The sequence below is a fragment of the Cucurbita moschata genome, unplaced genomic scaffold (genome assembly GCF_002738365.1).
Source record: "Cucurbita moschata cultivar Rifu unplaced genomic scaffold, Cmos_1.0 Cmo_Scf00056, whole genome shotgun sequence".
Lineage (NCBI taxonomy): Eukaryota > Viridiplantae > Streptophyta > Magnoliopsida > Cucurbitales > Cucurbitaceae > Cucurbita > Cucurbita moschata.
Genome location: NW_019268572.1, coordinates 575,317 through 590,935, shown reverse-complemented (window position 1 = coordinate 590,935; position 15,619 = coordinate 575,317). Strand labels below are relative to the sequence as shown.

Below are 15,619 nucleotides of genomic sequence, written 5' to 3'. Positions count from 1 at the left end.
TTTTTTTTTTTTTTTTTTTTTTTTCCCTTATGCTGCCATTTTCCTTTCTAATCTTTTTCCAAAGGCTTTAAAACCTTATATTTATTTGTTATGACATTGAAATTACTTACTCAGGGCCCTCATTCTTGCTTGAATCCCTTTAGAGATGCTTCGTCTCGACCAAGTATGTACACCCTTCAAGCTTTAAGACAAGTATACCTCAGGATTCTAAGTGTTTATCTAACTTGTTACTGTACAAGCTAAGACTCAAGATAACTTTAAGAACCCTAAGGGACAAAAGGGACCAGTAGTAACCCTAAAAGCTCATGATACCAAGTGGAAAGAACTAAGGTTATAGACCCCCAAAAGATCTGCCTCAAGAAAGAAGAAAAAAAAAACAAAAAAAAATCCTTACAAGGACTAAGGGTAGTTACCAGGTTAAGGAAAATCTTGTAACACTAAGGAAGAAGGGTTTAAGCCCCTAATAACCCACTGACAAGCCTTATATAAGAAGGAACCAGAGATATCTGAAGAAGGAACCAGAGAAATCTTTCAGATACAACCTTGGAGGAACAAGATTGATCCTGTCAAGGCTTGTTGTGTACAAGGAAAGAAGATAAGTCTTAAGATATAATCAAATGCGAGGAAGCTGGTAATCAAATGCGAGGAAGCTGGTCATCTCAACAAAAGACGTTGAGAAGACAATCAAGAGAAACAAATGCTGAAATAAGTACTTGGCCTCAAGATATAAGTTAAGGACTAAGGCCACAAGGACAATTATAAAGACAAGCCGGAGAAGGACAAAGTCGGAAAAGGACCCTCAAGCAACATGGAAGGATATGATTAAGAATAAGTACCTCCAAAGACAAGTTAAAAGTAATGAACTTTCAGAACTGAAAGTTCTAAAGAGGGGAAGAATTTGTAATACCCGAAGTAAGGTTAAAATAACTCAGGTAAGTTTAAGGCACCATGTAAGGTCTAAAGGATCTAAGGAAAGGAATTAAAGGATTCAAACAAGTACAAATGTCCTAACCAGGTAATTTCAATGTCATAACAAATGATTATATGAGATTTAAGGCTTTTGGAAAAAGATCTTAAAAGAAAAAAAAGTAAGCATAATCGGCAAAAAAGTCGTTTAAGAAACATTCTCCGATTTTTAATTAAAGGAATTTCAAGGTGGTTAAGAAGGAAAAAATGATTTCCAACAAGGATGAAGGATTTTTTAGAAGAGTTTGGATTTTTACAGAAAAAATAATAATAAAATAATTTTAAAAATGGCAAATTACAAAAATGTCCTTGAAGTTCCTCTTAATTACGAAATGCCACTGACGAAAATTTGGAAACAAATTTGGTTCTAGAGTCGTCCTCCTGTTTGTATCTTCACATCCAACCCTTGGATTGAACTTAAATTTGAATATGTTCAAGAAACTCGAAGTTCTCTAGATCCAACGGTTGAAATTCAAGACCAATGTCGACAAAACTCTCATCGGAGTACATATTTTCGACAAGTATTCCAAAAAAGTTTAAAATAAAAAGTGAAACTTCACCACCATTCTAGAATAATTAATGATGGTGCAAGTTTCATCTAAAAATAAGAAATTGTGGGCAATGTTTTAAGACAAGAATTCGAGAATTCCTAAAACTCAAAGTGTGAAGCTTTTAGTTTATGGGTTTTTGTCTCTCGGGTTTCTGGGCTATGGTTAATCATTGTCCCTCCTACACATTCCCTATGAGATTTCCAACCAGTTGCACGAAGGAATCAAAGCTTGATAAGGTCTAGAATTTTCCGACCAATAAAAAGTTTTCTAGGTTTATTATGGGAAGAACATGTTTTCAGGCGAACTTTGTAAGGTTATAACTCGATCTACAAACCACAAAACAGGATGAAATTAGTCTCTACTCCTTTGAAACTCTATCTAAACGTTTTGCTAAGAAATTGAGTTAATTCATGGTCTGTATAGAGCTGTAGGGCAAAATGAGAGGTATATGATAAAAAAAATAGTGATTTTCCAGCCAGGAAGAAGATGAAGACTAGAGTCAAAGGTCAAACATGGACCAATACAAAACCAAGGTAGCCCTTGCCTTTCTACATATTTTGATTAATTTAGACCCCTTCCAGATCGGTTGTCATGAATTTCTTTGGGGTTCTTCAAACTGGACTAAAAAATGGATCTAATGAAAAAATTTAGATTAATTTGGATATTAGAAGCTTGAGAACTGAAGACCCGAATGTCAACATTAAGGTAAGTAGCTATGTTGGACTTTTTTGAAGAAATACTCGTAGGGATCATTTGGATTTTAATATGGACCTTAAACCAAGTATGAACGAAAGGTCCTGAATCAAGCGAATTGCTCGGGATTCAAGTAAGGTGAAAATAACCAACTAGATGAACTCAGCCCCATGAAATTTTAAATCTGAAAATAATGTGACATGTTATAACATGTTAAAAGAATACATCAACTCTAAATCTGAAAATAATGTGACATGTTATAACATGTTAAAAGAATACATCAACTCTAGGTCATTAGATAAGGATAAGTGTCTAAATCAACAAAATGACCAAAATGCCCTCAGGACATGAAACTTTGTAATAGGTGTAAAATTTGAAAGTCATTGGAACAGTTTAGGGGTTTAACGAAGGATTAGAGGGTAAAATGACCAAAATGCCCCTAGAAGTTTAAACATCATTCAAATGACTTACTACTTTTGTAACGCCTATTTCTAATGACATAAATTTATATTCCAGATTTGAACACATTATGACTTCATGATATTTTCAATGACTCATGCATGTTATTGGGTTCCTAATTCATAAGAATTAAGTTGAACTTAATGTATGACCTAGGCCTCAAGAAATTAAGAACCTTGAAAATTTATAAAATGTTTTAAGAACAAGAACGAAGGGATATACCAACCCGATAAATAACATATGCCTCGAGAAATTAAGAACCCTAGAAATTTATAGAATGCTTTAAGAACGAGAACCAAGAGAAATACCAACACAAGCCCTACATTTATAGAGATAAGCATAATACTAGATACAGATAATGGACTAAGGTCCTCGCACTCAAAAACTCAAGAAACCCTAGACTTTCCATGGTATAACATTGCTTGGAATGCAAGAAATCTTGGATGTAGGTTTTCAAACTAGGTGATTAGAACGTAAGAAGCTTTGAGGGTAGGTATTTAGATTATGCCACTTGGAACGTATGAAGCCTTGGACATAGGTTTTCCAACCATATCACAGGGAACGCATGAAACCTTGGGTGTGGGTTCAGACTACGTCATTCGAAACGCATGACACCTTGGACATAGGTTTTCCAACCATATCACAAGGAACGCATGAAACCTTGGATGCGGGTTCAGACTACGTCATTCGAAACGCATGACACCTTGGACATAGGTTAAGACTGTGTTGCTTGGAACATATTAAGCCTCAGACACAGGTTGTCAAGTTCATGACTTGTATCGTAAATCCTAGGGGAGTGTCGGAGGGAAAAAAATAAGAACCAAACAAAAACATAACAACTCATGGGTTTTTCATGGACAGTACTGGGCGACACGGGTATGCTAATATTACACTCCAGCTCATGTGTTGGAGGTTGCATTATGCACCCACTATCCGTAAATGACATAACATGTGCTCGGGAGGGCCAATGACTTGATTGAACTTGGATTGATGGATGTTCGAGATGTCCCAAGATTACGAACGACACATGGCCCGTTCTTGATGGCTGACGACACCCTATGACTTGGAATGGCATCAAAACATGATGACCATGTTAATTGGGAACCAAAATGATGTTGGATGTGACGTTGCACATGAGAGACCTTGGCTCCGAGTAAAGCAAGGTCGAGCCGAATAACTTGACCTAGTGTAAAGGCAAGTCGGTTGTGTCGCAAATGATTGAACATGCACGTGCAAGCAGCGTGTGTGTCCGAACAAGCTTAGATTCTGCATGAGCGATGTTCAGATGGTGCAAACAAATCTTGCCTAAGGTCCGACAAAGCTACAAAGTCGGGTGAAAAATATACAGGGCTTAGGTTCTCCTCAAGATTGGTTGTGAGCGTGTCAAGATCACGACGCCACGCGGTTGAAAAAGTACAACCATGTACTCAAAATGTTTGAATAGAGATTACATTGCTACATTGAAGGAGGTTTTCCAGAATCAATCTTTTGGTGGTAGGGCCAGGTTTTGTGGCAGGCAGGTTGCTAATCTGCTTCTATAGGTTGCTAATCTAACCCGTCATGAACAACTTGGAAACTTGGGGTGGTGTAAGCAAGGAGGAAAAGAAATTGGCTCTCTCTCTTTCCAACTCCATGCCCCCAGAAATAGTAACTCCATTGAGACCGAGTTTTTCCTTCAACCATATAACTCCTAATTTCTGTACCTTCTTTTACTCGGTTCATTTATGTACCCTCTTTTACTCGACTTCACAAAACCCCACTCCCTATCCCTAGAAAGACCACAGACACCCATAATATCTCCCGACCAGATTGAATATTTTAACTACAGAATTGAATGAATGAAGTTGATAGGTCCATGTAATGAAGGTGCCTCCAAGTTCATAGAGCATTTGGAATCGTTGTTTTCTCAGAGACAAAATGTCCCTAACATGCTTCCAGTTGAAATTTCCCTTTTAGATTACAGAACTCATGGATTTGACATCCGATAATTTTTAGATAAAGAAATCTGCATAAAAAATAAAATAAAAATGTTAGAACAGAGTAAAACTTTCAAACAAGAACAAAGCTTTCTTTTGGAATTGTTAATTCCAATCCATCGCTTGCATCTCCATGGATAAGAATCATGATTTTAGTTTATTGAATCAACATCTCTTTTAGCTTTCACTTGGTACAAATTTTACCCTCCTTTTTGTAATTTATAGTTTATCTTCCCATTTTCATTAGATTTGGGTAAAAGTAAAACGGAAGGTAGAGAATGAAAGAAATTAAAGCTTAATGATAAAATAACTTACCAAACATCAAATGCCTTAAATGCAATATGACACATTTTTTGTTTATATTTTACTTAAATAACAAAACTTACCACTACACACGCGCACAAGCACAAGCACACAATATATATTATACATTTTTTTTTTTTTTAATTTTAAAACAATCAACATTAATTTTGTGTGCTGTGTTTTGTTTTTTTTCCTTCAGTCTGTCTGGTAACAAGGGTTTATGCGGTGTGCCTTCCCTACCAACATGCCCTATATTCTGGGAAAATGGGCGGTTGTCTAAAAATGGTAAAATTGCAATAGCTGTATCATCCACCTTCCTTTTCTGTGCACTGCTGGCAGTGATCTACATATGCTGCATCAGAAGACGTCGAAATGATTATGATTTTGGGTTGCCGAGTGAATTAATTTGTAAGTATCATGTTCAAACACCTTTGATTTTCTCTCTTCTTTTTTGTTTACCCCCACCCTCAACTAATCTAACATTTTGCATGAAACAAGCAATTCTTATTTAGATTTATAGTTTCCTTTATGCTGTTTCTTCTTCTTACTTTATTGTTTTTCTTCAAATGTTGCCAAACAGAAACTGAATCGAACAGTTATGTTTGGAGATGCTGATATATGATGATGATAGTTTGGATGATTGGTTTGAACTAAAGAAAACTTATAAAGGGAGACATCTTGGCCTAGTATTAGTTGGCTAGGATGAGCTGTGAAGGCAACCTTAATCCATCTTTGGTTCTCCCCAAAAAGGACTCTATTCGAGAAGTTTCTTGACTCGTTTTAGGTCGCCACAAACAAGGAATATTTCCATTCTAGGAAACACCAATGCTTTGTCCCAACATGGACACATTGTTTTGGAGAAAGTGTTCTTGTTAGACACATGGTAGACATGGATGTGTTCGAACATGCTTTGGGCACATGTTCGATACCCAAATAAAAGAAGTCATGCAAAGAGAGTGTTTGGACATGGAGTCTGATGCTTGTTTATAGTAAAAGATCTGGTAGGATATGTATAGTAGATATTTCGTAAATATCTGGTAGAGATATATGTGGTAGATATTTCGTAGGTCGTTGAATCTGTTAAAGCTATAGTTAGTAATCGAAAACTATATATATATTAGTGCTTTCAAAATGTACTCTTCGTTCTCTTCTACATACCTGAAGTTATCAATGGAACTTTTAGCCCATTTTCCTCCTTGAATTTTCTCTCCTATTTTTTGTGTTCATCTTGATCGAGTGTGTGTTGTTGAGCGATCCTAATAGAGAGAAGAATCAAGGATTCAGAAATAGAAAAACTTACCAAACATGAACCCCAACGTGTTCATATCCTACTTAATCAAACGCTAATGTGTTGCCTTATCTCAAACACTAATGTGTTGCCTTATCTATGTCATGTTGTCTTAAACCAGTTGAATGAATATCATCTTACCCCCTTAGAAAAGCAAGCTTTTTTCTCAAGGAAAGACCTTCTCGACCTTTTGAACCATTGAACTTCAAAAGGACTATTGGATTATTTCCTAGATGACGACCTAAATAATTAAAGGGAAAGGACCCAATCTCACAATCTGCTACGGAAGCCCATCTTTCAATCTTATCATCCCATCAACTAATACCACATATAGCTCTTATCCTTGTTAATATTCAAACACAAAATGATCTCAAACGTTGAAAGGATTGAATTAAGATTCACTATATAATCCTTGCTCGAATAAAAGATCATGCCTGAAATTTAGTTGTGTCGGTAAAATCTTTAGGTATTGAACAAAGTTGGTGAGTCCTAAAGATTCTCATGTGAGAAATTGTGGATGAATCTTCTGATGTAGGACAAAAAGTGGTGAACAATAAAGCTCTACTAGACATGCCAATCTAATGGAGGCTCAATGATCTTTGTTCAAGGAGAGGATTGCTAAGGGTCGGTGTCAAATATCCTACTATGATTGAGTGGTTATCATACATGTAGCAAGCCTTAGAAAGAAAGACGTGATGACTCGGATATCAAACAAGTTTGAAAGTTGACAAGGAATAAGGATAAGATAGGCAAGGAAGTACATTTGGATATCAATGAGGTGGTGTGCTCTAGAAAAAGTAGACAATATCATACCATTATAGAATTATGAAGAGGTATATTGTCGTAACGTCTCACAATGCATGAAAAATGTTTTTCTTAAATTGTGACCTCATGAGAAGTATGTACTTGCGTTTCATGCATCCGATTTGTATGCTGCTGTCTAGTCTCTATATTCGTAATCTGATTATCTAAGCCCGGACTGCAACTTTTTTTGTTTATGGTTATGATTTCTCGCTAAGAACTGTGTTTTAGTTTTAGTTTTTTTTTTATTTTACACAAGGGATCATTTTGGTTGAATTGTGTGCTAACATATGCAACTGCTTCTGATAACTATACTCCAGCTCTTGCTGCCAAAAGGAACAGGTATCAGAGGCAGAAATCCTTAATGCTCCTGGAAATGGAGAGTCAACACGCCAAGGGATTATCACCTTTCAGTCCTCTCAACTGAGTTATGCCGCAAAAAACAGGAAACAGAGAGACTTTTGAAACCGCAACCGACCTTTATAATGCTAACTAACTTAAACACGACCGCACAGGACGCCTAAACAGAATACAATCATCGGCTTTGGTGCTGAAATGAGACACAGAATAATGTGGAGAATCTGTAAGCAAGCATTGTATCAGAGAGAGCAATTACATCTTTTTTGATGAATTGAACAGTAAGAAGTTTGGTATGTAGCATTTGATATATGATTGGTATCCATTTGGAAAGCACAGATCATTATTCTATGTAATGGGATGTCTCCATAACATAACATGTAAGTTCTGTACCAAAAATGTATATACACTATTTTTGGTGGATAGCAGTCAGTTTTCTCATGAACTGCTTGTTGTAAGTTATTGAATTTCCACGAATCTGTTTTTCCACCATTCATTTCATTGTCTAAGGTTTATTTCATTTTCTCTTTGGATATTATTTAAATTAGTTGATATACAGGAGGATTGAATAACAATCTCGATCCAAATGAACACAAAAAATAAGAGAAAATGTAATGAATATTATTGACTAAGAGTTTATATGGATGATTTCAGGTATGTCTAGCAAGAGAATATTGAAAATGCAGAAGTACATATACAGTGTATATATATGTGGTTTCGGTTGAAGATATTTAACTTTATTAGATCTAACCGCCTACTATATATAACTATCTAGCATATACACCTTTATTAGTTTTTTTTATCATTTTTCATATATAATTTTACTATTTACGTTCGTTTATTATATATGATTTTCTATATATAGTTTTACTATCTATAATAATTGAATAAGTTATAAATTAGCAGTAGGCTATGAGGCAATTAACCCATCTCGAAAATTTCATAGTGGATTCCTATGATCTTTCATTCTACGTTTGGAACGGAAGATCCCAAATAAGCATTTAATGTAAGATTTTTGTTGGCATGTATCATTCAGTTGAAGAAAAGAGGGTTGAATTAAGGTAAAGAAAGATGGCAAATTTAGTACGAGAACTAAATCTATTTGAAATGAAAATGGGATCAAAATAGGAACTAAAATCTCATTCTTGAACAAAGGATTGATGTTTTTGGTAATAGTCAAAAGATGTCAGAATCCCAGTGGCTGCAATACTTATATGTTTGTGGATTGCTGAGAAGATGCCCAACCCTTTTACATTTCAATATATATATATAGTAATTTATTGGCGTGACAAAATTGAAATTATTATTTAGTGAAGTTTATTAGAAACATGGCCCAGTCTTCTGCTGCAACTTGTGTGTCGTCATGCTCTGCTGTTTCCTCCGACTCTGCCTTCATTCATATTTCAAGGTTTCCCATTACAAAGAAAAGAAAAAAAAAACGTTACCATTTCACAACAACACACAGAATCACGGATCTCCACAATGATACGATATTATCCACTTTGAGCATAAGCTCTCATGACTTTTATTTGGGCTTCTCCAGAAGGCATCATAATAATGAATATAGTATTCGTCACTTATAAACCCATGATTATTCCCTAAATTAGCTAACGTGGGACTCACTCCCAATAATCTGTCTCGAACCGGTTGATTCCTCGCTCACTCCTTTAAGCTTATTATTAACACACAAACACCCTTTAGTTTGGGTTTGGATTGAACCAAATCAAAAGCCAAAAAGACAAACAAACTGTGTATGAAAAGTCAGTGAGAAAGAATGTAAGCAATGTGATTGGATGGGTGAGGGAGTTGAAAATTCTCCAATCCAATTTTTTCAAACACAACTTTTAAAAAAGGAAAAAGAAAAAGGAAAGTTATAAGCTTTTGCATGAATTTAAATGGTTTGTAAATGCCCACATCTGATGTTTACAAAAGGCGAGGAATTGGTCAGTGTGAAGTTTGCTGTTAAAAACAAATTAAAAAAAAAAAAAAAGTGTCTGTTTTTTTTGACTTTTGAGGCCAAACCCATCTGTCCATGCAACCCTACCAGTTGACTTCACTCCACACTTCATTCCATTCCATGTGTTCTTCAACTAAACCTATTCTCTTCTTTGCTTACCATTACAAACCATTCTCGCCTAACTTGGTCAAAAACTCACCATGTAACTATCAATTGGGTATTATTGGAACCGCAAGTTGATTACCTAAAACAAAAGAGGTTTACATTCGTTTTTAGACTAACGCTTCATTCGATCGTATTTTGAATGAAAATAAAATTGTATTTTATGTTGTATATGAGATTTATATTTTGGTATTGATAGAATATTTGTTGAACATTAAATATTATTTCATGTTTTTTTTTTTGTTTTTTTTCTTTTAGCTTTTGAGGGGTTGAGGAGACACAATTTGACCATATAAACAATGATTCCTAGAAGCCATCACATGTAACAAGTTGGATATAAGATTATAAATTGAGTTAAGAAATGTTTTATTTAAAAATAAAAATAAAAATAAAGTTTGTGATGAAATTTCAAACTCACATGTTTGTTGGAATGGAAAAGGCCATAAATGTCTTCAAGCACACCACCCAAATATTTGACTTTATCTAACATTACCAATTATTTCCATCATAACCCAAATATCTTTTGTTTACCAGTTTTATGCAAATAATAATTAAATGCAAATAATATTATGATGCCTTTAATTTCTGGTTAAATATAATCCATCTCTTGTGGGTTTTGTTGACCTTTTAAGTAGACCTGGTGGGAATTTATTTCCTAATTTATTACAATAATAAAAAAAAAAAAAAAAAAAAGGGAAATCAATGGTATTTGCAAGTGGGCAGCCATTGGTTCGCCAAGTGGCCAGCTTTTATTTGACTTCTGTGTAATGAGTTAAATTTTACTCAACTTGGCCTATTTCTAATTCTTTCTTTCTTTCTTTTTTTTTTTTTATAATAATAATAATAATAATAATAATATTATTATTATTATTATTATTATTATTATTATTATTATTATTGAGAGAGATTTGAGGCTACACGGTATTAAAACAAAAATAAATAAATAAATATATATATATATATATAAAAAGAAAGAATTTAATTACAATATTATATAAAATTAACACCGTCAGCATTCCAAGAGATTGGTAAAGGGAGGAATCAAATGTGAGGGTTGTCGTAACTAAGCATCTGTGGGCACCGTAGAATTGCTTAAAATCTGTGTCGTGAGATTTAAGGAATGGCGGGGCCCACTTGACGACTATTGGTGGTCAACCATCATTAGTCAATGAATTTTTGTACACAGTTGTGTGGTCCATGCTCTACCTTATCCTTTTCCCCTTTACTATGTTGTTTCCTCTTAACATTTTTTTTTTCTTTTTCTTTTTCTTCTCTTTTTGCTCCCTAACCCAAACTTAATTATTTATATTAATTGTACTTCAATTTTGATGAATTTCAATTTCAATATATTAAAATTGAACTTAATTTGTACAATTAATATTTAATAATAATGAATTTTAATTATTCTACAAATAACATAAAATTTTAATAATTAAAATGAATATAAATACTTGTTGAAACTGGGAAATTGGTCTAAATATTTAAAAGTAATGTATATAAAAAAAAATCAATATTATCATTATCGTACTCATAATTGTTGTTATCATGTTACTCCTTTTCAAAAGAAAAAGATATGCTTCCTTTTATACTGGTCTAAATATTTGAATATTTTTGTGATAGCATTATTTTCAGATTAAAGAAAAAGCTTCTGCAAAATAATAATAAAAAATTAATAAATAGTTTTAAAAATTATAATGAATTTTTTGAGAATAACGAAAGTAACTAAAATTAACTAATCCCATGTTGGCCTAAATATTCAAACTCAAATATATTTTAAAACCAAGACTCACATGTCCAATACAAAAGTACTAAGCTAATTGCTTACTACATCATCTCTACTTCCAATCATCTTATTATTTTTATTTTTTTAATCTATAGTTTATCTATTTTTGTTTTTTATTTTTTTATAGACTCGAACAGACAAATTAAGTATCAATTATGGTTTGGTCGGTTGTTTCCTAATTTTGTTTGGAGTTTTTTCTTTTTGATCCAATTTTATTGGCTAAAAGAAATTTATTTTAGAAAGATTTTTTTTTTTTTTTTGGGCTGGTTTAGGATTGACTTGGACCAATGACTAATGGGTTCAAAGCGTGTCATATTTTTGTGTGTGGAAAATTGGTGAGAAGGTTTAAGTAGAATAAAAATTGAAGGAGCATAAAATAGAAATTTATTTTATAGTTTAAGCAATAATAACATTATTGGTAGTGGGATGTTTAAAAAAGCAATTTGATCACGTGTGATTTAAGCCCAAAATGGGGTGAACCAAAGCAATGAAATGATTCATTATTTTTGTTGAATTTATTTAAATTGGGTGGCCAAGTGGAACACGCCCCACGAAGCTATCTTCTCCAACCACCCTGTGATATGATTGTATTCAAACACATTTTGTTTTTTTTTTTTTTTTTGTTTTAATTTAATTTTGAGTTTATTATATGTTTTAATTTTGAAATTAGAAGATAAGTGAAATAATCGAGTAAAGGGAAGTTGATGAAGCATATCTAGAAACCAATAAAAGCAACCCAATACCATTCATTGTAGGAATTAAAATATTGGTTCAGGAAGCCGCAATCAGTTTTATAAAAGAAAAAAGCAGTCTAAAATTGGGTTATAAAAGGCATGCCCAAATAAAAATACATTTTATTCCTTTTCAACCTTTTAAGATTTCAGTTTCCTTTTGATAAAAAGAAAAAAAAAAAAAGAAAAACAAAAGGAAATATATATATATCTTAATAATGGAGCCCACAATTTTTGACTGTTCAACCTTATCATCACTCTCAGATTACAATGCGATAATGATCCATTAATTATTATATTTTTTTTTTTGTTAACATTTTTGCCTTTTCATCGTCTTTCTTATTCCTTTATTCCAAAAAAAAAAAAAAAAAAGTTTTCAGATGCAATCTTGTGTTTTTTTCTTTTAATTTTTTCAGAAAATAATTATTTTCATTTGGATTTTAATCGAGGAAAACTTAAAATTTAGTTAGTTTTAAAAATTAGATGAAGTGCCGTTTTTTTATTAAAAAAAAATATATATATAATTATTTACATTAACATAATATTATTAAAGAAAATATATTGTTCTTTTTTCTTTATAGAAAAAAAAGGTAATGTGAAAATGAGCATTCGGTATCTAAAATCGAGATAGTGATAGAGATTTGATGAATACATGTGTGGGGGCATCAAAACAGATAAGCCATATCAATTTCAATTTTATATTGGATTATATTATATATATATATATCGAGAGAGAAAGAGAATGTGACAAAATTATCTCACCAAAAGAAACAAACATTTTGGATTTTGGGTTTTGCTCAATATCCTTTTTCGTTGCCTAAATCATAACTTCTAACTACATTTTTAGAATCTATACTTACTTTTTAACTTTTTTTTTCTTTTTTTAATCATTGTTTTATTGATTTGGTTGGATGAGATCAACTTTTAATTTCATGATTTACTTGAAAGAGTGAGTCTTGTGCTAGTTGATATGCTTGGAAGATTGATTAAAATTTTGAAGTCATTAATGCTTCTCATGTTTTTATGTTGGGTTCAAAAATATCTTATTTGTAGGTTGAAATGTTTTGATCGTCCACATCTTTAGTCTTCATTTATTTCTCTTCACTTTGAAGGTAGTGTGAACTTCAAATTATTTAGGTTTTGAAGTTTTCTAATGTTCAAGTTGTCATTAATTTTCTCGAAGATTGGGGTGATTATTATTTAGGTCGGAGCCTATGGGGAATAATGTTTGATTTTTAAGGAGTGATTTTCCTAAAATTATAAATAAATGGCTTAATATAGGAACTTTTTACAAAAATATTTGAATTTTTGAAATTGGAGAGAGGTGTTGTATTTCTAGAGTTTCACATGAGTTAGTTAGAGTAGGATGAATTTTGTGAGAAGGCATCGATGAATTTGGATTTGAATTTTATTTAATTTTGACAATAAATTTATATGTCCCAAAATTTGACCAAATTAAGTTTAAAAATAATTAGGGAGAGGAGAAGTGAATTGGATTGGAAAATTGGAATCTCACACCGACTGGGCCCCACCCATAGAACTACTATTTTCTCTCCCCTTCCACTCAGTTTCCCACTCCCACTTCCCCACTCCCACTTTCCCTCCCACTCCGAGTTAATATTCCTCAACGCTCCCTCACTCCCAAAACCCCCCTTGCTCTACTCCCCACCATCTCCACCCTCCATTTCCATCGCTCCTTTGGGACATTAACTCAGAGTGGAATCCAAATTATGGGTCATTTATGGGTCTCCCATATTTTCATTTTTAACCCCCATTGCTTTCTATTTGAGGTCCACATAGAGGTAAGGGCAAAGAAGGAGCTGTGGGGGGGATGAACTTGTAAAACTCACACAAATGCCCCAACTCAATTCAGGTCCACACTCATGTGATGTTCACATAAAACTGGGCCCCTACTTCATCTCTCTCTCTCTCTCTCTCTCTTCGACTTGTCCCACATACCCATATCATATATCTCCCACACCTATAATATTTGGATTCCATCCCTCCCCCTTTCTTTATTTTATCATTTCATTATTTTATTCATTCAAAATCAAATAAATAATAAAACCCCCTCTCTCTCTCTCTCTATATATATATATATATTCCACCCCCACCCTGATACCCTCAAATTTCCATTTATTTCTCCCTTCAATTCAATCCCAACTTATTCAAAACTCAGATGGACACAACAAGCTCTTTAGACGACAGCGCCGCCAGTGACTCCACCTCCGTCTCTCCCGTCACCCCATTACTCTTCCACTCCTCCTCCTCCCCCGGAGTACCCCACGACGCCGAATCCCGGAAGCTTCCATCTTCCCGTTTCAAAGGGGTCGTCCCTCAGCCCAACGGCCGATGGGGGGCTCAGATTTACGAGAAGCACCAAAGGGTCTGGTTGGGCACATTCAACCACGAACACCAGGCCGCCAAAGCCTACGACATCGCCGCCCTCCGCTTCCGCGGCCGCGACGCTGTCACCAATTTCAAGCCCGGCGCCTTCTCTTCCGTCGACGCCGCCTTCGAGGCTGACTTTCTCAACTCCCACTCCAAGCTCGAGATCGTCGACATGCTCCGCAAACACACCTACAATGACGAGCTCCAGCAAAGCAAGCGATACGGTGGAGGAACGACGACGACGACGACGACAGCGGCGGCGGCGGCGCACTCTCTCCAGAACGCGGCGTCGGAGTCGGACCGGGAGGTGCTGTTTGAGAAAACCGTGACGCCGAGCGACGTGGGGAAGTTGAACCGGCTGGTGATTCCGAAGCAGCACGCGGAGAAGAATTTTCCATTGGGGGAAGGGATGGGTTCGGCCAAAGGAGTACTCCTGAATTTCGAGGATATGGGAGGGAAGCTGTGGCGGTTCCGGTACTCGTATTGGAACAGCAGCCAGAGCTATGTGTTGACCAAGGGATGGAGCCGGTTCGTAAAAGAGAAAACCCTCAGAGCCGGGGACGTGGTCCGGTTCCTACGCTCGACCGGCCCGGATAAGAAGCTTTACATCGATGGCAGAGCAGGCGGAGTGAAGCCGGTTCAAGTGGTAAAGCTATTTGGAGTGAATATTTTGGAAGTGCCGGTGGGGTGGTGCGGGAAGAGAGACAGAGAAGGCCTGTCGGAATTAGAAAGGACGAAGAAGCAAAGAATAATCAAAGCATTGTAACACATAATTAATTTACATTTTCTTTTTTGCTAATTAATTAAAATTGTAATTTTTGAAGAAGAAGAAGAACAAGTATTCAAACGTTGGAAGCTATGTTAATTATTTGGTCCTGCGTCTTGTTTGAATCTCGTGGCCGACTAAACAAATATGTCTCTCTGTCTCTATTTTATTGTATTTTATTGTTGGGATAAAAATTTGTTATTTTTTCTCCTCCATATTTGTTGGGATAAAAATTGTCTTTTGTTTTTCTTTATTTGGACTTATAATATTATTTTTTTTATTATTTATAAAAAAATATAAGTACTTTTGAAAAAGCAAAAAATAAATATGATTATGAAATGTTTTGAGAATAAGAATGAAAAGAGGAGGGAGGGGAGGGTATAAAAAGTATAATAATCGTAAAAGGAGAAATTATTCAATAAAGAATATAATCTT

General features: G+C 34.5%; 2 protein-coding genes and 2 long non-coding RNA genes across 6 annotated transcripts in view; 3 read left to right on the top strand and 1 right to left on the bottom strand.

Moving 5' to 3' along the window:
• The window catches only part of LOC111436588 (receptor-like protein kinase At3g21340), a 15,217-nt gene extending 7,322 nt beyond the window's left edge, over positions 1-7,895 (top strand). Inside the window, exons 8-9 of one of the 3 annotated variants that reach the window (XM_023074336.1) lie at positions 5,148-5,356; positions 7,358-7,895. In XM_023074336.1, coding sequence (XP_022930104.1) covers positions 5,148-5,356; positions 7,358-7,464 — 316 coding nt within the window. In that variant the 3' untranslated portion in view covers positions 7,465-7,895. Of the gene's footprint in view, positions 1-114; positions 164-5,147; positions 5,357-7,357 lie in introns of those variants that run through there. The other 2 variants (XM_023074338.1, XM_023074337.1) reach the window with 2 other exon arrangements.
• Positions 1-9,022, bottom strand: part of LOC111436593 — a 17,760-nt gene extending 8,738 nt beyond the window's left edge. Inside the window, exon 1 of the long non-coding RNA XR_002709275.1 lies at positions 8,858-9,022. This is a non-coding gene — a long non-coding RNA (uncharacterized LOC111436593). The remainder of the gene's footprint in view (positions 1-8,857) is intronic.
• LOC111436594 lies at positions 177-1,078 on the top strand. Its single transcript, XR_002709276.1, has 2 exons — positions 177-330; positions 405-1,078. It is a non-coding gene; the product is annotated as an uncharacterized LOC111436594 (long non-coding RNA).
• Positions 9,023-14,103: 5,081 nt separating the features above from the next.
• Positions 14,104-15,309, top strand: LOC111436555 (AP2/ERF and B3 domain-containing transcription factor RAV1-like). Its single transcript, XM_023074299.1, has one exon. The coding sequence runs from the start codon at positions 14,207-14,209 to the stop codon at positions 15,182-15,184; it is 978 nt and encodes a 325-aa protein (XP_022930067.1). The 5' UTR covers positions 14,104-14,206; the 3' UTR covers positions 15,185-15,309.
• Positions 15,310-15,619: the final 310 nt, after the last annotated feature.